General features: G+C 42.9%; 1 protein-coding gene and 1 long non-coding RNA gene across 7 annotated transcripts in view; one reads left to right on the plus strand and one right to left on the minus strand.

The window, feature by feature from the left end:
• LOC120024725 overlaps positions 1–22190 on the plus strand; it is a 29560-nt gene that overhangs the window by 1741 nt on the left and 5629 nt on the right. Inside the window, exon 1 of one of the 4 annotated variants that reach the window (XR_005472938.1) lies at positions 12501–12520. The exons of 1 other annotated variant lie outside the window; for it this stretch is intronic. This is a non-coding gene — a long non-coding RNA (uncharacterized LOC120024725). Of the gene's footprint in view, positions 1–12500; positions 12521–21102; positions 21347–21591; positions 21684–22190 lie in introns of those variants that run through there. 2 more of the 4 variants (XR_005472935.1, XR_005472936.1) reach the window with 2 other exon arrangements.
• On the minus strand, positions 7929–12192 carry mibp2 (muscle-specific beta 1 integrin binding protein 2). 3 transcript variants are annotated; one of them, XM_038968992.1, is made up of 8 exons: positions 11920–12192; positions 11313–11403; positions 11005–11053; positions 10635–10821; positions 8969–9037; positions 8741–8847; positions 8477–8571; positions 7929–8251 (listed from the first exon to the last, which is right to left on the minus strand). In XM_038968992.1, the coding sequence occupies exons 1-7, from the start codon at positions 11943–11945 to the stop codon at positions 8486–8488; spliced, it is 615 nt and encodes a 204-aa protein (XP_038824920.1). In that variant the 5' UTR covers positions 11946–12192; the 3' UTR covers positions 7929–8251; positions 8477–8485. The 3 variants fall into 3 exon arrangements, with proteins under 3 accessions (XP_038824920.1, XP_038824919.1, XP_038824921.1); XM_038968991.1 differs by having other exon boundaries at positions 8966–9037; positions 11920–12190; XM_038968993.1 differs by lacking the exons at positions 11005–11053; positions 11920–12192 and having other exon boundaries at positions 8966–9037; positions 11313–11405.

The following is a 22190-nucleotide window of genomic DNA, read 5'->3' on the forward strand; positions in this document are numbered from 1 at the left end:
GGGCAGCGGTGGTTTCTAAGGTTGTGGTCTCATCTGTGGTCCTCCTTTCCTCTCCACCTCATGTCCTCCTCTTCTCCTTCCACCCTCCTCCTCTGCTCTTCTCCTGCTCTCCTAACCCTTTGTCTTATTTCTCCTTCTGTCCTCCTTTCCTTTCCTCCCATCTACCCTTATCTCCTCCTCACCTCTCCTCCCTTCTCTCCTCTTCTCCTCTTTTCCTCACCTCACATCTCCTCCCTCTTATTTCATCACCTCTCCTCCTTCCCTTCTTTCCTCCTTCCCTCCTGTCCCCCTCATCTCATCCTCTCCTGCCATGGTTCTTGTCTCTGTATTTAGAATTTTGTCCGTCGGGAGGAAAAACAAACCTCTCCTCTGTAGCCACAGCTGCAACCGTCTCCACAGACACACAGCTGTGGATTGTGGTGTACTGTATCCATCTGTGTGTGTGTGTGTGTCTGAGTAAACCGTGATTCAGGATGGTGAGGAGTAGGAAGCTGCGTCTCGGTCCGACTCAGCACTGGGCCTCACATCACACACCACCCGACCCCACCCCACCCCACACTGGACGGACCACCTAAACAGGATATGGCTACCAGAGGCAGCTGGAAAACTTTTCTCCTTGTGTTTTGACCAGAGCGGAGTGAGGAGAGTTTTCCTTCCATCCCAGGCTTGTGTGTCTTCACCAGAGCAGAGCAGGGCTGAGAGAGGGAGGCTAGCTTTCCTCCCAGGCTGGTGTGTTTTGACCAGGGCAGAGCAGGGCTGAGAGAGGGAGGCTAGCTCTCCTCCCAGGCTGGTGTGTTTTGACCAGGGCAGAGCAGGGCTGAGAGAGGGAGGCTAGCTCTCCTCCCAGGCTGGTGTGTTTTGACCAGGGCAGAGCAGGGCTGAGAGAGGGAGGCTAGCTCTCCTCCCAGGCTGGTGTGTTTTGACCAGGGCAGAGCAGGGCTGAGAGAGGGAGGCTAGCTCTCCTCCCAGGCTGGTGTGTTTTGACCAGGGCAGAGATGAGACAATGCCTGGGATAGTGGGTATAGTGGTGTGGTGGATCTGGAAAACATGTCTGGTTCTGCTGGTGTTTTGACCAGAGACCAGAACAGGGCAGGACAGAGTCAGTCTGCATCCCAAATGGCACCCTATTTCTTCTTTGGTGGGTGTTTATTTTTGTCCTATTTCACACATGTACTCGTGTGTATTAAATGCATGTGTGAATTATAAAAGTGTTTTTGTATATCCCATCACCCTCGGAGACACCCTGGATGAGTGGGGTCACGGCCAGGGTCTTTGGGCACTACTCCATGGGCCCTGGTTAAAAGTAATGCACTATTTAGGGAATAGGGAGATTTGAGATGCAGCCCCACAGTGAGGCTAGTTTTCCTCCCATCCAATGCCTGCATGGTCTTATATAACCATGACCAGGCCAGACGGGCACAAGGGGAATGTGGGTAGTTGAGTTGCCCAGGCTGACCCAACAGATGGAGAGGAATATGTTTTTCAAATGTTAAAAAGATGTTTCAGTCAATGTGCCCTTAGAAAGCTCATACAGTATACTATATATCTCTTCACTGTAAGAGGAGAAGTCAGATTCCATTTAATTTGAGTCAATTTAGGAAGTAAACTGAAACTGTAATTCTAATTTTCCTCATTGAAAAGTGAATGAGGTGTGTTGTTATAGAGGTGAAGGGTTGTCTGCATCTCAAAATGGCAACCTATTCCCTACATAGTTGTTGTCTTCTCTCGGCTAAAGGCCTTCTCTTCTCAGTGATAAACAATCTTGTTGTTGTTGTCCCTGTCTGTGTAATTACTGCCCTGGTATGTTTCACATCTCAATAGCAATACACAAACACAGACTATGGTGAACCCCAGGAGGTATAGACTTTTACCACCAACCCAGACTCTGGGTTAACCCTTTACTATATCAGCCCTGGGTTGGCTAGCCAAGTGCTGGGTTTACCCTCGACTTGGCCTGTGGTTGCAGTTAGTGTTTGGTTAGCTGGATTAGTTAGTACTGCGTTAATTCTCTCTAGCCCTCATGCTGTATCGGCCTTCATTTTAAGCTCTTTTTTTTGTTTCCCACAAAAATAACTTCTATGAGTCCTCAAAACAAGGCTTCAGTAAAAAGCCCATTAGAAACAGCAGATTTTATAAATCACCCTGGTTTCAGTGGGATGGGATCGGCTGCTGGTAAATATGCAATGTGCCCTACGCACAGAGAGAGAGACGCATTGAAGAGATGGGTTACTGTGGTGGAGGGAAAGGATGATTTGATTAAACCAATGTGTCCTGCCCTTGTTATTGCCCTACGTTGGGTAACAGAGAAGGAGAGAGAGAGGGAGAAAAAGAGAGAAGGAGAGAGAGAGGGAGAATGTTGACTGTGTACTGTGGGAGAATCAGAGAGTTTATTTTTTCAGACAGACGTCTTTCTAGTGTGTGTGTGTGTGTGTGTGTGTGTGTGTGTGTGTGTGTGTGTGTGTGTGTGTGTGTGTGTGTGTGTGTGTGTGTGTGTGTGTGTGTGTGTGTGTGTGTGTGTGTGTGTGTGTACATATAAGTATATGATATGCATGCACGTGAATATATGGGTAGATACTCTCCGGTCTAAAACAAATCTTTAACAGTAGAGCAGAGTTAGCCACCAGTCTCCACTAGAATTTATATTCTTGTTTATTCTCTTTCTGAGATGACCACAGACTGACTACTGCTTATCCTGCTGCTTACCTCAGAACAGACAGGGGAGAGTGGGAGGGAGTGAAGAGAAGAGAGAGGGGAGGTAGAGGAGAGAGAGTGTGGGAGGTAGAGACAGAGAGAGACATAGAGAGCAGAGACAGAGAAAGTGGAGAGGTGGTGAAGGAAAGACAGGAGAGAGAGTGACATCCACTATGTCTACCTCTTGGGCCGTTAGTGGTCAGTGTGGTTGAGATAACTCCAGGTCTCCACAGCCAGCCCAGGGGTTATGGTTGATCTGTATAGAGTGGACTAGACAACGGGGGGGGGAAGGTATACTCTTTGCACTACGATTTTTGGTTCCAAGTAGAACCCTTTTTTGTTCCACATAGAACTCTTTTGGGTTCCATGTAGAACCCTCTGTGGAAAAGGTTTTACATGGAACCCAAAATGGTTCTACCTGGAGCCAAAAAGGGTTCTTCAAAGGGTTCTACTATGGGGACAGCCGAAGAACCGTTTAAGGTTCTAGATAGCACCTTATTTTCTATGATTGTAGAGGTAAGGAGACAGAGTGGCAGAGAGAGAAAAAGAAAGAGACTAAGGGAATGAGAGAGAGGTGCAGAGCAGTTTGTAGTCCGGGGCATTCTGTGGCAGCCAGCCCCTCAGCGCTGTAATTATATAAAAAAAAATCCAAAGAGGAGCACCACTTCTTCCATAACTGCTTATCTGACGCTCTCACGCAGTGTATTCTATCTCATATACACAGAGAGCCTTATTCTAATGTATCTCCAGAAGATTGTGCGGTAACAGGAACGGCCTCTTTATCTGTGATGTCTTCTCTTTGACCTAGAACGTTTCCACCTCGTTTTAAAGTTACGTCATGCTGGGGTACGAGTAGGGGGTTGTGGGAGTGTACCGGATACTGTATGAGTGGTGGGTTGTGTGAGTGTATGGGTACGAATGTGAGTGTGTGGGTACGTGTGGTGGGTTGTGTGAGTGTATGGGTACGAATGTGAGTGTGTGGGTACGTGTGGTGGGTTGTGTGAGTGTATGGGTACGAATGTGAGTGTGTGGGTACGTGTGGTGGGTTGTGTGAGTGTATGGGTACGAATGTGAGTGTGTGGGTACGTGTGGCGGGTTGTGTGAGTGTGTGGGTACATGTGGTGGGTTGTGCGAGTGTGTGGGTACGTGTGGTGGGTTGTGTGAGTGTGTGGGTACGAATGTGAGTGTGTGGGTACGTGTGGCGGGTTGTGTGAGTGTGTGGGTACATGTGGTGGGTTGTGCGAGTGTGTGGGTACGTGTGGTGGGTTGTGTGAGTGTGTGGGTACGAATGTGAGTGTGTTGGTACGTGTGGCGGGTTGTGTGAGTGTGTGGGTACATGTGGTGGGTTGTGCGAGTGTGTGGGTACGTGTGGTGGGTTGTGTGAGTGTGTGGGTACGAATGTGAGTGTGTGGGTACGTGTGGTGGGTTGTGTGTGTGAATGTATGCGTTAGGGATTTAAAGTACGGTGTTATCTGAAGTGTGTTTTACTGAGCCCAGCAGTGTAGATTGCGGTGGAAAGGCTTGGCGTTGACAGATACATTCATTTCAGTGTGCAGGATACGGGTAGACGTGCTGCTAAATTACAACTGTGCCAACAGTTGATATGGCCTTTTCAGTTATTATGACATTCTGTAACGTCTTCTTCAAGACCTTTACTGTAACACCATTTAATACACATACTGGATATTGCATCATAAATGATAAACATTACTTTTATTCATTTATCATTTATCTCAATCATTAAATCACAGATTCACACGTTCCCCATTTGATCTTGTGAGATCTTATAATGACACAGGATCCACTTGATCCAGCTTGCTGGTAGCATGTTCATTCTCTCCCCTGCCGGGTCGGTTTGCTGGTAGCCATGTTCATTCTCTCCCCTGCCGGGTCGGTTTGCTGGTAGCCATGTTCATTCTCTCCCCTGCCGGGTCGGTTTGCTGGTAGCCATGTTCATTCTCTCCCCTGCCGGGTCGGTTTGCTGGTAGCCATGTTCATTCTCTCCCCTGCCGGGTCGGTTTGCTGGTAGCCATGTTCATTCTCTCCCCTGCCGGGTCGGTTTGCTGGTAGCCATGTTCATTCTCTCCCCTGCCGGGTCGGTTTGCTGGTAGCCATGTTCATTCTCTCCCCTGCCGGGTCGGTTTGCTGGTAGCCATGTTCATTCTCTCCCCTGCCGGGTCGGTTTGTAAAGCGTAATCATGTGGCTCCGGTGAGCTGCTAAAATAGCCACTAGGAAATTCCTGGAGTGGTTAGGATTGCAACAAGATAGATTGCTTACCGCTACACTGCTCACACACACACACATGCGCATACGCACACACACACATACAGTACAATGCACATGTAGGCTACTTCCACAGCTTTACATTGCAATGAGAGAAAACCAAGACTGACAAAGTGAGGATGTTTCCATGTGCTAGTGGCTCCCTCACAGCAGCTGCAGGACAGTATGTTTCTCTCTCTGTCCTAGTGGTCCCACGCTCTCTGTCATCCATTACACACAAACACACACTGAAGCTGTTTGTCTGAATGTCATCAGACAGGCATTGCCTGTCCAGACACGCTCTGTCTGGTCGCCAGGAGACACAGTGACTGTTAGGTTACACTGTCCTTACCTTAGTTCACCGTTTCAGCTGGTAACTTCCTGGTATTTACCGAGAAATTATGTGCTTTCTGGTATTTCAAATAGTTCAAAACAATTGATGATGATTGGTTAGAGATTAATTTCAAAGAAACTAAAGCATGTTTAATTATTATATAATAACCACTTTCTCCTGATATGACCAAGTTTTGTTTTCAGAGGTTGCAACTTTAATTAAATTCAGTTTGAGGTGAATGTAATGGCATAATTGATACAATGGTGTAAATGTGGCAGAATGCACCTGGAACAGAGACAGAGTTATGATTGTGTGTGTGGGTATGTGTGTGTTTGTGCCCACCTGGGTTATTGTATTGTGGTGTCGTGGGGGAGTGTATGAGGGGTTATGTTATTGTGGTGTGTGTTGTTGGATGAGCTCAGGGTGACTCTGGTGACACATCCAACATACACTCACACATAGCAAGTTCAAATGTGTCAAAGGAGGCCATGTGTGTGTGGATCTTGTCACTGCGCTGTGTCACCTTGTGTGTGGAGCATATACAGTGTGTGCACAGGACTATGTGTTTGTATGTGTGTGTACGGTACATGTCATTTCCTTACTTCCTCAAAGTGCGTATAGAGACAAAGCATGCTCATAATGTATGGACACATTCAATGGGAGAGACAAACAGCTGAACTCTATTCATTTGAAAAGTGGGCAAGAGGCCAATGCTTGTCCTCATATTGGGCTGTGTCCTATTTTCTCAGCACGTGTTACATAACACGCCTCTACAACCAGAGAGAAAAAAACTTCCCTGGAAAATTCCCCTCAACTCGCCTAGCGATCCGCCCTGCATGCTGACTCACGCCCCATGGCCCAAGACGTTCTGTCTGGTTCAGGGTTCTGATGTGGGTTGGTGGCGAGGGCCTTTTCCTTCCGCTGCAACATTACTTATACTTCTGACATCTTATTCCCATTACAGGGAAAACATGCTTTACATTGAGTGCATATGAAGGACATATTTAAGACATATATGCCCCTTATATAAAGTATGTGTACAGTAAGCAACTTCTACTGCATCATTTGAATAATTTAATGTAGCACCTCTACTATACCCCTATCATAGGAGTCCTATGGGGAAATCGTTATGGCATTACTAACACTAGTTCTCATCAATTTCAAGTTATTTTCATTTATCAAATATCAATCTTTTCATTTATCAAATAGCAGACCGTCTAAAATATTTGATTTAACAGATTAAAAGATTTCAGTTTATAGGCCTATTTGTCTTATTCATCGTTTCCTTGAAATGTGTTTTGAAAGGGCCATATGGCTCTGGTCAAAAGTAATGCACTATATAGGGAATAGTCTGCCATTCGGGATGCAGATTGGTTTCGACAAACAGTTATTTGACCTCTCCCAGTCGTAGGTCAGTTTGCTCTCTTTCCATAGCCTGGTGGAATACACTGAGCTGCCCCGTTTCATTAGTGAAGCAGAGTAATTCAGTGTGGATTCCAGCCTACCGTTTCTCCCTAAACTGACTAGACTGAAGGTGTGGCATTTCTATCGCATGTCGTTGTACATGTAGCCTTGAATATCAGGCTTCTCCACCACCAGACTTAATTCAGTAAGCAGAGACCGAGAGTATCATGGTGTCAGGCTGTGTGGCCTAAATCTGCTGTACACAACATGCCAGTGGACTAATGGTCTGGGGCTCGATCCAAAAACACACAATGTAGTCTTCACTGAACAGTTGCACATGGAAATCTAGCCAAAATCTAAAATTTTACTATGTCATTATCTGTTGAACAAAACAACTCTTCCATAGTTTTGGTTGGTTGTAACTGTCATCCAAGAGTTGCTGAAGTTCCTTGAGTAACAAAACAACCTTGACATATAGGCTATCCTGGGACAGCACAATGTTTTAGTCTAGAATGTACTAAATGTAATGAGCTACTTGTTGCCAATGAGACAGCAATGTCAACAAACAAACCCAGCGTGACTAGCCAATAGCAACAGGACATGAGCTGGTGGTGTAGCAGTCTTTACCTGGAGTTCAGTTTGTTACATGGAAGTTCTAGAATCTACTATCTATGAAGTCAAAACTCTGTAGAAATAAGCATACTGTACAGTGTGGCTAAATTCAGAGAAAAAAAAAGCAGCAGTGTCATGAACTTTGAGGGTGGATTTTCCAGTGAAGCAGATCTTACTGGTTGTCAAGGTCACAGGGTAGTCTCGTGATCACACCCTGCTATCACCCGCGCCAACTGTTGCCGGGGGGCTAGATAGCGAGCGTTGCCGCGGGGACCTGTGTTTAGTGGTGTCCCGCCTCAGGTTGCAGCGTTTAAGAAAAGACAGTGTTGAAAAGGGAACACCACGAGGAGCAGTTAGCTCTGCCCTGGCTGGCTGGGGATGTGTCTGACACAGATGTAAACACACTGCCAATGGAAGGGTGGAAGCACAACTACAAGTCATACCACAGTAAACAAAGTCAGATGTCTAGTTGGAGCGATAGTCATGGGATTAAACTCCATTATGTCCAGTAGAACTGGAGGAAACCTTCATATCCTGGTCCATTTCAACGGTATAGGGATGCACTTCATGCCAACAGGTTGAATAATACAGTAGAAACCAACAGTTATAGAAGACAACAGAGAGTAGTGTTTTAGCAGGAGGATTGTTTATTGGTGTTGTGCTTTGAGCTGCAACCCTCAACTGTTCTATTGTCATCTCTGTGACCGACTGCCTGGTGGCTCGTAACAAAGCAATAAATATGGAGGATATAAAACCATGCCTGCATATAATGCCAGGGAATAATTTACACTAGAAAAGAGTAATGCCACGGTGACAGCAGCAGGTGGTAGAAAGTGTGGTGCTAGCTGCAGGCCAGAAAGACGTAGAAATGTTTAAGGCAAGGCACACCTCTCCTTCTCCTCTCCTCCTGCAGGCAGATATAGCCTTCTCTTAGCCGATAGACTGACCTGGAAGAACACAGAACACAAACCTATTAGTTGTGATTTATACAACACATACACCTAGTATATTTAGACGCACAACTATTAGTTGTTTTACACAACAAAATTCTCTCACACAATGATACGTTTATTTACATAACTATTTGTTAGTATTTACAGGTAGTGATGTTTTCAAGGTTGAGGCTGACATGAGGGGGACAATAATGAGTGTGGGACAGGAAGGAAACATACCTTTGTTGCTTACAGACACTTCTGGATGTTGTTCAGGACGTCTTCGTAGACAGCGTTGTACAGCTGTTCCTTTGACTTAGTTCCATCTAGCTGCACTGTAAACACCACACAAATAATTATTAACATGAAAACAGATATTACACAAGTAGGAGAACCGATATGCCTTGTACACACACACCCACAGAAGCATTAGACATTTATCACAAACACATGATTTAATGGGAGCCCGGATATACTGTGCACATACACAAACCAAACACTTACCAACATCAACTCCTGATGTTTCCATGATGATCTTGTGTTTGGTGTACATGGGCCAGACGTGACCATCAAACAGACCCGGGGGATCTGGTACCTTGTAGTTTCTTGAGCTGCACACAGGACACACACACCTGGGATTAGCTGAAAGGTTACTTCACAACAGTAAAGCAGCAAAAGCTGGATGTTCAGGTAGATATATCCGTGTTTGAGTTTCAGTGTTTAACTTACCACCTCCTCTTTCTGCATACTTCGTATGGAATGGAAATAAAATAGCGTTGGTTCAGCACGTCGATCAAAGGTCTGCAGGAACACAAACAGAATTGGAAATATTAGATTTCGAAAAATATATGAAAGTATGTCTCACTCCTGTGTGGAATGTACCGGCCCCTCATCCAGAGTTTTAGGGAGAGAACAGACACTCCAGACAGGCTTTTCACTCATAGGTGTGAAAGCATTTCATTTTCATTTTACATGCTTGTTACTTAGTTAAACAGGAAGAAATAGTCAAAGTATTGACCAAGTGTACTGGTGTTACTACTACTATAATATTATACTTTACATATAACTACAAAGCTGCTAAATGAACCAGATCTAGAACTACTGATGTTCTACTGAGAGAGACACAGAAACACATTCTGTCCTCCTCACCCAGAGTTGAGGAGCAGGACGAGAGGAAGAAGGAGAGAGAGACAGAAACACATGCTGTCCTCCTCACCCAGAGTTGAGGAGCAGGACGAGAGGAAGAAGGAGAGACACAGAAACACATGCTGTCCTCCTCACCCAGAGTTGAGGAGCAGGACGAGAGGAAGAAGGAGAGAGACACAGAAACACATTCTGTCCTCCTCACCCAGAGTTGAGGAGCAGGACGAGAGGAAGAAGGAGAGACACAGAAACACATGCTGTCCTCCTCACCCAGAGTTGAGGAGCAGGACGAGAGGAAGAAGGAGAGAGACACAGAAACACATTCTGTCCTCCTCACCCAGAGTTGAGGAGCAGGACGAGAGGAAGAAGGAGAGACACAGAAACACATGCTGTCCTCCTCACCCAGAGTTGAGGAGCAGGACGAGAGGAAGAAGGAGAGAGACACAGAAACACATTCTGTCCTCCTCACCCAGAGTTGAGGAGCAGGACGAGAGGAAGAAGGAGAGAGAGACAGAAACACATGCTGTCCTCCTCACCCAGAGTTGAGGAGCAGGACGAGAGGAAGAAGGAGAGACACAGAAACACATGCTGTCCTCCTCACCCAGAGTTGAGGAGCAGGACGAGAGGAAGAAGGAGAGAGACACAGAAACACATTCTGTCCTCCTCACCCAGAGTTGAGGAGCAGGACGAGAGGAAGAAGGAGAGACACAGAAACACATGCTGTCCTCCTCACCCAGAGTTGAGGAGCAGGACGAGAGGAAGAAGGAGAGAGACACAGAAACACATTCTGTCCTCCTCACCCAGAGTTGAGGAGCAGGACGAGAGGAAGAAGGAGAGACACAGAAACACATGCTGTCCTCCTCACCCAGAGTTGAGGAGCAGGACGAGAGGAAGAAGGAGAGAGACACAGAAACACATTCTGTCCTCCTCACCCAGAGTTGAGGAGCAGGACGAGAGGAAGAAGGAGAGAGACACAGAAACACATTCTGTCCTCCTCACCCAGAGTTGAGGAGCAGGACGAGAGGAAGAAGGAGAGAGACACAGAAACACATGCTGTCCTCCTCACCCAGAGTTGAGGAGCAGGACGAGAGGAAGAAGGAGAGAGACACAGAAACACATGCTGTCCTCCTCACCCAGAGTTGAGGAGCAGGACGAGAGGAAGAAGGAGAGACACACAGAAACACATGCTGTCCTCCTCACCCAGAGTTGAGGAGCAGGACGAGAGGAAGAAGGAGAGAGAGACAAGAGTCCTCACCCGTAGGTGTAAAGCAGGAATCCTTCCACGATGAGGATGTGAGTTCCCTCATCCCTGTGGTCAGACTCCGGGAGAATCTCGGTATCCAAGGTGTTGTTGACGCCGTGCGACCTTTCAAACTTCACCGGGTCGTCAAGCCAGGCGTAGATGGTACTCATCATGGCGTCCATGTCGAGGGCAGTGATGACTGGAGGGATGATGGAAAGGCATATAAAAGGAGAGAGCGAGTGAGAAATGGAGAGATGTACAGCTAAAATCCACCTTCTAGGTTAAGAAGCATGATGATTGTATTAAGTAGTAGTGTTACACACCCACACACAGACTCACCCCCCCCCCCCCCCCCAACCCTTCCAGAAAGAACCCGTCTTACCATCATACTGCTTAAAGCCATCTTCACCAACTTCAATCTGATCTTGTGGCTGAAACATACATGAATGAGATGTACCCAGGTACATTCTAACATTCTGCCATATGAACACCTCTCAGGGTCTGCCAACCCTCCCGCACGCCTCTCTCCCAACACACACTGAAGGAAATACTAGTTCTTCTATCCAAGCAATGACATCCATATAGATTCAAAGCTCTGACGAATCTAGCCCATGTGCAATGTGCGTTTACTCTATCACTAGCATAACAACAACAGTAATAGCTATAGTAATACACTCATAAGAGACTCACCTTGAAAAAGTCATCCTGATGAACCACACAACAGTTGGGAAGGTTCTTGATCAGTTTGTTGGTGAGGGTGGTCTTTCCCCCGTTGGTGACGCTGTAAAGACATACACAATCACATATGGTAAAAACACCACAAGGGAGGGCGCTGTATTGTACAACGTCGCTGGCATTACATATGAATGGCAACTAGTACGCAGAGGGACAGATAACGATTTACACACGTTTGTATTCTTTTAGCGCCGCAGGTAACATTGTAATGTTAAATCGCCCGACGCTGGCAACATTATTGTAGTGAATTTCGTTACAATGTTTCACCAACGTTTTAATGACGGCTGCACACGTATTATATTGTCACAACCGGAAACTAACCTCTTCGCCACAGACAGAAGGGGTTATAAATATATTGGTATTCGCTCCCGGGGCGATGAGGCTGTCAGAACCACATTTTGGGTATTTATTAGACAATGGAAATATACTGTTGAAAAGGGAAGGGCTGTAAAGTCGCCACGATGACAGAAAGATAACGGACAAGCGGTATTCCTATGGAACGCGCCCAGCCCCACGTGCTGCGGCCTAGTAGGCTATATTACCGGTATTTCAAGACACTCACCCGCCGATGCCGATAATGTACTTCATCTTGTCAGACAGTGAAAGTTCAGGAAACTTGCAAAAAACGTCAAAAAAACCAGGACCGGTCAGCTCTCTGGGAACTCGGTGATCAGACGGAAGAAAGCTTCAAAAGAGAAGGTTCAGTAAACGTCAACTACTTGATTCTTCCATGTTTCAGAATATGGTGAAAGGTTGGACGATGTCACTTCGCTGTGTGCTTCCACCAAGAGAGAAATGAACTGCTAGGCTCACTACTACGCTTACTGCCAGTTCAACGGTGATTGGCTATATAAACACTTCAGTCCCAGCAGAAACAAAAAAACACAGCCAATCAGGAAGCGTTGAAATCTTCACCCCCCCTCTTTCCTCGCCCACCTTTTTTTCTAGAGCCAATTAAAATAATACTTTATTGCAAAAAATTGAGATTTTGTTGTTGTCTGAAAAAGGAAAAAAATAAAACACTTGTTCGTTCTTTGTCACCTCCCAATTGCCCCATCGTCTGTATTGGTTTGCTATGTATTTGTCATTAGCTTTATCTGATAAATTGTTCTGCTGATATAAGTTGGTTTTATAGACATTCTGTACTGAGGAGTGACATAAAGGTAGGTGTTCATTGTACACAGTGTATATTTCCTGAGAGACTGTTATGCAATGTACGAGCTGCATATATTCTATACAGTACCAGTCAAAAGTCTGGACACACCTACTCATTGAAGGGGTTTTCTTTAACTAGACTTTTCTATATTGTAGAATAATAGTGAAGACATCAAAACTGTGAACTAACACATATGGAATCACGTAGTAACCAAAAAAAAGTGTTAAGCAAATCAAAATATATTTTATATTTGAGATTCTTCAAAGTAGCCACCCTTTGCCTTGATGACAGCTTTGCACACTCTTGGCATTCTCTCAACCAGCTTCACCTGGAATGCTTTTCCAACAGTCTTGATGGAGTTCCCACATATGCTGAGCACTTGTTGGTTGCTTTTCCTTCACTCTGAGGTCCAACTCATCCCAGACCATCTCAATTGGGTTGAGATCAGGTGATGTGGAGGCCAGGTCATCTGCTGCAGCACTCCATAACTCTCCTTCTTGGTCAAATAGCCCTTACACAGCAGGGATGTGTGTTGGGTCATTGTCCTGTTGAAAGATAAATGATAGTGGGACTAAGGGCAAACCAGATGGGATGGCATATTGCTGCAGAATGCTGTGGAAGCCATGCTGGTTAAGTGTGCCTTGAATTCAGGCACCACCACACCTCCACCTCCATGCTTCACGGTGGGAACCACACATGCGGAGATAATCTGTTCACCTACTCTGCTTCTCACAAAGACACGGCGGTTGGAACCAAAATTTCACATTTGGACTCATCATACCAAAAGGACAGATTTCCACCGGTCTAATGTCCATTGCTCATGTTTTTTGGCCGAAGCAAGTCTCTTCTTCTTATTGGTGTCCTTTAGTAGTGGTTTCTTTGCAGAAATTCGACCATGAAGGCCTGATTCACGCAGTCTCCTCTGAACAGTTGATGTTGAGATGTGTGTTACTTGAACTCTGTGAAACATTTATTTGGGCTGCAATTTCTGAGGCTGGTAACTCTAATGAACTTATCCTCTGATGCTGAGGTAACTCTGGGTCTTCCTTTCCTGTGGCGGTCCTCATAAGAGCCAGTTTCATCATAGCGCTTGATGGTTTTTGCAACTGCAAGTTCTTGAAATGTTCCCTATTGACTGACCTTCATGTCTTAAAGCAAATATGGACTGTCGTTTCTCTTTGCTTATTTGAGTTGTTCTTGCCATAATATGGACTCAGTCTTTTACCAAATAGGGCTATCTTCTGTATACCACCCCCATCTTGTCACAACACAACTGATTGGCTCAAATGCATTTAAAGAAAGAAATTCCAATTTAACAAGGCACACCTGTTAATTGAAATGCATTTCAGGTGACTACCTCATGAAGCTGGTTGAGAGAATGCCAAGAGTGTGCAAAGGATGTCCTCAAGGCATAGGGTGGATACTTTGAAGAATCTCAAATATAAAATATATTTTGATATATTTAACATTTCTTTGGTTACTACATGATTCCATATGTGTTATTTCATAGTTTTTATGTCTTCACTGTTATTCTACAATGTAGAAAATAGTAAAAATACAGAAAAACCCTTGAATGAGTAAGTGAATACCTATGCAAACTGTTGACTGGTACTGTACTTACGGTCTTAGAACCGTAACTTTGCTCTCTTCACTTTCTCCTGCTGACCTCGTCGCTTTGTTTACTAGTATCCACCCTTTCCGCAATGTGACACAGTTTTCTGAGGTTTGAAACCAAAATATCTCCTACAGATGGTTTTCTGCCCCCTCAGAACCTCAGCTATGAGTAGTTGGCTGCCAACAGTATGTTTGCTTCCCAAATGGCACCCTATTCCCTACATAGTGAACTACTTTTGATCAGGGCCCGAAGAGCTCTGGTCAAAAGAAGTGCACTATATAAGAGATAGGGTACCATTTGGGATGCAAAATGAATAAAATCCGGTTCTGACTTGTGTTGTGAGGCGGCTGTGGCCATTCATGGCTACAGGGACTTAATTGTCTTATATATCAATTGAGAGACATACTTTATTTAAAAACACATTTTCCTTGTTAAAGTTGACATTGACCATCAAAAGCAAGCTATTAACAACTAAAATACTAAGATAGGATGTGTAAACATTTATAGCCACTCTTTTCCATTTCTATTCTGTGACAAAACAGAATATACCAATTAACAATTCTGGTTAGAGTGCCTTGGTCTTTAGGGTTAGCTCCTCAAACATTCAGCCTTTCCTTTCCCAACACTTTCATGTATTTGTGAAACTGAATGCATTCCTCTCAAAAAATAGGACTCCGACACCCACCATCTCAGATTGTTTCCAAAAATAGTTTGTTGTTAGAAACAGGTAAGATTAGCATTCCTGCAACATTATTTTGTTGAAATATAATTTGATCTTTGAGAAATTAAGATAATTGATTGCACCCAAATTGGCCATTTTAATTTATAGGATTTATATAATATTAAATAATTATATTACTTAACATCCGATTTGGACCAAACTTTTTTCCAACTATGAGTAAGACATGGCGAATCCAAAGAAGTGATCAAAAGCCATCCACGGACCCCCCACTCTAATCCCACACCAAAAATGAGTATATAGTACTGTAGTATCAATTCTCTATGTTTGACTAGTAGTATGCAGCTGCAGCTCGGAATAGTATTTATTCATCCAATGTAATGTATGTATTAATGTATTCTACCACATCCCACGCTAATGACACCCCAAATGTGTGTACATAGTATCAGTTCTCTATGTTTGACTAGTAGTACGGAGCTGTGTTCCATATTTCCACAAAATATGGGATTGTTTCCACAGTGTTATAAAGACTCTCTAAGATAATGATTTACTGATATCCATATTACATTCCCAATTCTTTGTTCACGGATAAACAAGTGCCTCAGATGCTAACAAGAATGAATGTAGCATGTGATATAGTTAGTTCACTGACCCACTGTGTTTTTCTACAAAAACTGGGCCAGCCAACAACCCTGTGGTCAAGCAGCAGCAAAACAACCAGCAGCAGCACATGGTCAATGTTTACGCCAGGGATCCAAATGGTACCACATTCCCTCTATATAGTGCACTACTTTTGACCAGGGACCATAATGCTCTGGTCAAAAGTAGTGCACTATATAGGGAATAGGGTGCCATTTGGTACGTACTGTAGACATCTGGCAGCGGGACAGATGCCATGGCCATGCTGCTATATAGAGACATGTGGAGCTGATTCAGCTGACTGCCATCCATATTCATTGTTACCAGTGTGATAGTTGTAACATGAATTTGTTATATAGTTGTGGAGCCCGACGAGTGAGGGAGTGATGACAGTACAGCTTGTCCCTCTCTCTGTTTCCCCCCAATGCCTCCCTCCTAGACAGACCTATCAGGTCTTTGTGTTCCTCTTCTGAGCCGAGCCCCAGAAAACACAAACACAAACACACACACCACACACCTTGCAGTCCCAGAAGTCTACAATGAAATTAAGCCTTGCTCTGCTGAATAATCAGATTTATGTCGTTCTACATTCTTAAAAGGGCAATTCCACCACTTTTCAACCTAATTTTCAATATCTCCAGCACAATACCAGTGTCTACATATGTTAAAACGGCACATTTCTACATTTTGTAGAATAAAATAAAGTAAACAAGTTCTACTCGATGGCATCATCAAAATTGAAAACAATTTAAAAACAGTGATTTTCAAACACTATAAGATTTGCGGTGATGTGGGGAGCAAGAAAACCCCCTCCCATTGAGCACACCAGGTAATTCCAATGTGGATAATTGGGTAATATTTGGTTGAGACATTGATCAATGAGATTGGAATTTATATTCACCCACTCAAAAAGAGCCAAAAGTTGAGTTTCCAATGTGTTATCACTATGCTTGGAACCATCTAAAAGCACAACCAAACAATGTCAGATTTTTGGTTTAGTTGTCACCAAAATGTCTATCACTGCACTTTTAACCATGTAAAAGCACAGCAAAGTTCAAATGAGAATACAATGTCAGATATGTTGTTTATTTATACAACAGATTGTGTTACTCCTGTGCTTCATCTAATAGCAGAACCAAATGACCTGGATTACAGTTGAGATTACATTCAAAGTACATGGTGCAAGTGAAGAACGCTGATGGAGATTCTGCACAGATTATTACAGCAATTGTGAAGATCTCCACAGACCTGTGAATACCTATGCATGCTATCTTGAACATGCATGCTTTATTTGATTGAATAAGAAGAAGTGTATAGTTACAGTAACCTCAAAATGTGGCCATGTATGTGCTACTCACTGTAAGGTTGAACGTTAGGTTAGATTGTAAGATAGCCTTACATTTATGCTATTTATTTCAGTGGTTCCAAACTGTGGGGCACATTTCTTTTTTTAATGAACTCAGTCCAGCTTTCAACTTACTCTAGAAGGTTGTAATAGTAGAATGCACAAGGTGCAATACGAAATTGTAGTGCATCATCAGTTATCCTCCCTTGTAAATAAGAATTTGTTCTTAACTGACTTGCCTAGTTAAATAAAGGTTAAATAAATACCTTAGAGAGCTATTTATAACTTCTCAGAAATGTCCAGATCAACTAGCCCATGTCAGCTAGGTTTCTCAGCCAACAGATTTTGTTGTAATGTTTGAGTCACTCATATCACACGAATAAACATTATACATAGCAAAATGTATAGAATTGCAAGAAAATCAGCTTTAAAACTGCAACATTTTCTCTCCGAGGGGTGTGAACAGTTTGAGTCATGAACAGTGCTTGTTCCCATAGAAATAGATGTGGTCGCACGGGGGCACGGGATGTTCCCTAACGCTGGAATCTTTTACTGTATTACAAAAGTAATATTGAATTGTATCCACATTTAAAAGAGATGTATCTACTGATGGATCTGTGCCATTGACTTAGTCTGGCATTAATTCCAGTTTGTCTACAAATTAATTATATGTTGGATTCACGTCTCCATCTCAACCAAAAATCTAAGTGAAAGAATAAGACTAAATCAAACTTTAAATACACTTGATATAAACTTTAATTTGATGTAGTCCTATTCTTTAACTTTGGTTTAGATGGAGACATGAATCCAACATATCAATTATTAATTTGAAAACAAACTGGAATTGAAGATGGATAGTCACATCTGTGCCACTGACTTAGTCTAAGCAGAAGATACATCTTCTTCAAATGGTGATGTTTGGTTGCGTTGACAACCAAACACAATTCAATATCACTAAATATAATTTGTTTTGAAATAATAAACCCTAGGCCTATTGAATTGTCTATTTTTAGTTGAATTGAACAATAGCTGTTGATGACTTTGCTAATGCTACATAGTCCTAAATAGTATCATTGATGATATATGGTTGATACATTATGGTCACATTTAATTTCCTCTGTTAAACCTACCCTTTAGAATGGGTTCAATAGCAACAGTGAATCTATTTAGTTTTTAGTTGGAGAGCTTTCAACAATCCTTCTCACGATAGCACATTGGTAATAGTCAGTGACAAATATCATAACTAACCAGTGCTGGGCTTGGTTAAAACCCTGGATGGGAGACCAAATGGTAGCTGTAGATAGATACATTCTCCAGTAAGGAGGTGCTACCCAGCCTATGGTTTTTTATTTGCTTGTGGATATAACGTTGAAGATCTGACGTTGTTTTAAAGTTACAAATTCAACATATTTTAGACAATCTATGTTGAAATGTGGTTACCATGGTGACATAATCCTGTGGATGAAATTTCACCATCAAACCAATGGTTGATAATTATTTTCAAATCGAATGTATTTTCCACATCACAATATGTTGACAAATTACGTTGAAACCACCTTGATTCCACCAGTTTGTGCCCAGTGGGTTCTCTCTGGCTATAAACTCGTTGCAGGTTTTGAAAATCACTGTTTGTCTTACTTTTAATCATTCCCTGTGATGTCACAAAGAAGCATTTTTAAGAGCTTTATTCTAATCTTTTTAACCACAGATCATAGTAATGTGACATTTTCACATATATAGACACTGGAATGGTGCTGGAGATAATGAATATGAAGTTGAAAAGTGGCAGAATTGTCCTTTAACATTTCATCCTATTTCCCCTGGGATACTAATGTTGATGATTCCTCTCTACTCTGCCATGGCTATCTGTTTATGTTACATAATGTCCCAAATGGCTAATACACTATAAACATAATAGGGGGCCATTTGAGACACACACATCCTTGCTACAAAAGCACTCAGCACATTCAAATGACCTAATCACTCTAGTAGCTACACAACTCACTGCAAATCCAAACATATCAGGCAAAGAAGATAGGAGATGTATTCCCTATGCAAACATGTAATCCTTATGCAAAGAATCCTCAAACTTATCAGATGTTTCAGGATTTCTTCCCTGTACGATCTCATCTGGTGATGAAATAATCCTCGTTCTGTGCATCAGTTTACACATCTAAATGTACCTAGCTATATTTAATGTATAGCTATCACATGATAGGAGTAAAGCAGCTTATATCTATATGTGATGGCATACACTTAAACACTCCATGCGTGGTGTAACTGTTCCAGAGTCAAGTTATGCCCAGTTGGAGTCATTGTGTACAGTGAGTGAGAGATTGCAATACACCTTGCTCTGCTTGGCTACAAACTTTTTTTAATTATGTGAGTAGATCTGCCCTCTGCTGGGCAATATTGAGACACCACTAGTGACATGACTTGATGAGGCTTGCCTTGCTGTCTGTCTGTCACCCGCTTTAAAGGTACAATATGCAGAAATCGCTTCACCATTTCCTGGTAGTGAAAATTCTTAATAATTTTCCTAATTTCAGTTTGTGAATCATTGTACCATCTAAACAGTTGTGAAATATATTTTCAATAACCAAAAATATTGTATGTTCGGGCCTCCCGGGTGGCGCAGTGGTCTAGAGCACTGCATCGCAGCGCTAGCTGCGCCACCAGAGTCTCTGGGTTCGCGCCCAGGCTCTGTCGCAGCCGGCCGCGACCGGGAGGTCCGTGGGGCGACGCACAATTGGCTTAGCGTCGTCCGGGTTAGGGAGGGTTTGGCCGGTAGGGATATCCTTGTCTCATCGCGCTCCAGCGACTCCTGCTAACCGCGGGGGGCGGGTGCACGGTGTTTCCTCCGACACATTGGTGCGTGCGGCTGGCTTCCGGGTTGGAGGCGCGCTGTGTTAAGAAGCAGTGCGGCTTGGTTGGGTTGTGCTTCGGAGGACGCATGGCTTTCGACCTTCGTCTCTCCCGAGCCCGTACGGGAGTTGTAGCGATGAGACAAGATAGTAATTACTAGCGATTGGATACCACGAAAATTGGGGAGAAAAGGGGATAAAAAATTTAATAAAATTTAAAAAAAATATATCGTATGTTCAGCTGTTTGAAGCTGGTGTACAAAACCAAAAGTAAAAGATGCAAAAATTAAACTTAAGAATGGGAAGCATAGAAATGGCATACATAGAACAGATCTACTGCTTGTTAGAATTGCTTTCAATGATGACAAATCTATAACTCACATTTCTATGTGAATTTCGTTGGCAGCACAAAAACTTACACATGCATCTTTAATAGACCTCACCTTGTCTTTTCCCCCAACTCAGTTAAGCCAAAACCACGCCTGTTATCAGAGGCGTTCTACAACGCGTTGAGCGCTCTCCAAGTCCGGAAGTGAATATCACGTAGCGCGACATTTCAGTCACTAATTAATAACATTTGCCCTTGTATTTCAAGATTGAAAAATATAATACAATAATGCAGTGGACAGAGCTAGCCATTAACGTCAGATTCAATGGCTGTAGCATAGCGTATTCGACTGAATGATTAGCTCAAATATTTGAGAAATTATGAATAATAAGCATATGCTTTTACCTGATAATATAACAACTTCAAATACCGAGCTAGTAACGTTAAGTAGCCTAGGTAAACTTAGCTGACCTTCAATTGAGGGAATTCAGCAGAGTTCTGAGACATTTTTACAACTCATTGAAACTCTGAAAATGAATACATGGGCAAATGTTACGAAACATGATAATAATAGGCCTGCATTATGGTAGGCAGCTAATTGTTAAATTACATTTTCCAACCTTACCTTGGAAGGCCACTGTCTCTGCACTGATCGCCTGTGATTGTGACAACGCTAGCTAGCCAATGGGAACGTAGCAGAACCCCCTCTGAATAACGGGGCGTGGTTTTGGCTTAACTGCGTTGGGAAAAAGAAAGACGCGAGCTCACCTGCTTGTAGACCTGAAACCTGGGAATTATTTACCATTCATATGGCGAAAATGAATGAGGAAAGAATAGGCTTTTGGGATAAACGCGAAAATAAGGTCTGAGGATAATATAGGCTTAGGATGTCTTATACGTTCTGTTCTACGAGATAATATTAGTCAGTTAACATTTCCTTTATTAATTATGAAGCATTTATGTGCTTTTTCAAATTACACAAATGCTTCCAAATTCACAAAATATGACGTTAGCTGATGATTATCTCATAGAAGAAAACATATGTTTACCACAGACCTTAATACAAAAACTCTTTGTCCATAGAACCATGTCAGAGTTAGTTCCTACAAAAAGACGCCATTAGGATAGAAAACAAAAACTGTATCAAGAAATTAGCTCAACATTGGAAAAATTGCTCGTTTGTAGTAGTAAAAAAAACAACAGAAAGAAGCACGAGAGTTTCGCAAGAATTGCCTGCTTTTTCTTGAATAAGTCTGCTTTTAGGTAATAATGTTTCATTGAACACCATATCCCAGAAAGCATTGCGCCAAGGCAAAGCAGGAAGATATTTTTTCGTCTGCAACTTCGGGAAGTTAGCCAGCAGGTATGTCTCCTTTACCTTATTTTTTTACCCCCACAAATCTATCTAATTAACTTAAATCTTATTTGAAATTAGTTCCAACCTTCAAAGTTCACAGCTACGTGTAGATGTATTTCCAAAATCGGTCCTCTGTCAAGTTTCAGAGTACAGTATACTGATTTAGCAACCGGTAGTTAGAGGTTAGCTAGCTAACTTACTTAGCTGTCAGTTTGAAAACCACAACCTCGCTCTTTCCTGCTTGTGTCTTCAGGCCGCTCTGCGCTAGAGAAACCCTGAAATAAGTTGAATCTTCTTGGCCTATTTCAATTAAACGACTTTGGCAATGAAATAGCTATTGAGAGTAAGTACCTTCTACTGTAAGAATTTATCGAACTAGTGGCAGTACTACAAATATGGTCCCTCCCTAGTTAGTGAATTGTTTGTAATCAATACAACCCACAGTTCAGAATCATTTGGTTAATATCTGAGAAAAATGGTTCTAAACCTGTTTGGGCTTCAATGTCATTAACAACACCTTAGATCATTGATGACCATACAAGTATTTTTAGCTATTCAACAACACCTATCCTGGTCTTTAATTAAACATGTAAATAGTTAGTGGATTTGTAGACTTCTCTAGTTTGTAGTAGAGATTGTAAAAACACTATAGTAGAGCAGATGGTATCGAATAATGACATTGTCTGTCTCAACTGTTCCAGGGTGAAATGAATAGCCTAGTTCCCTGAGTAAACAAAAGTATTTTATTCTAACTCTATCACCACCATCTGTGGAGGGTGAGGCAGAGGTGTCTGAGCTCACACCGCTCTGGGTATTTTTATAAAGTGGTCGTGTGAAACTACAGACAACA

The sequence above is a fragment of the Salvelinus namaycush genome, chromosome 30 (assembly GCF_016432855.1).
Source record: "Salvelinus namaycush isolate Seneca chromosome 30, SaNama_1.0, whole genome shotgun sequence".
Taxonomy (NCBI): Eukaryota; Metazoa; Chordata; class Actinopteri; order Salmoniformes; family Salmonidae; genus Salvelinus; species Salvelinus namaycush.

What these genes read in the sequence shown, in the direction of transcription:
- mibp2 (XM_038968991.1), bottom strand. Translation starts at nt 11,945, where the DNA reads ATGAAGTACATTATCGGCATCGGCGG. An exon ending in TACATTATCGGCATCGGCGG is followed by an intron (nt 11,404 to 11,919) that starts GTGAGTGTCTTG and finishes ATGTCTTTACAG; the next exon opens with CGTCACCAACGGGGGAAAGA. An exon ending in GTATGCAGAAAGAGGAGGTG is followed by an intron (nt 8,848 to 8,965) that starts GTAAGTTAAACA and finishes TCCTGTGTGCAG; the next exon opens with CTCAAGAAACTACAAGGTAC.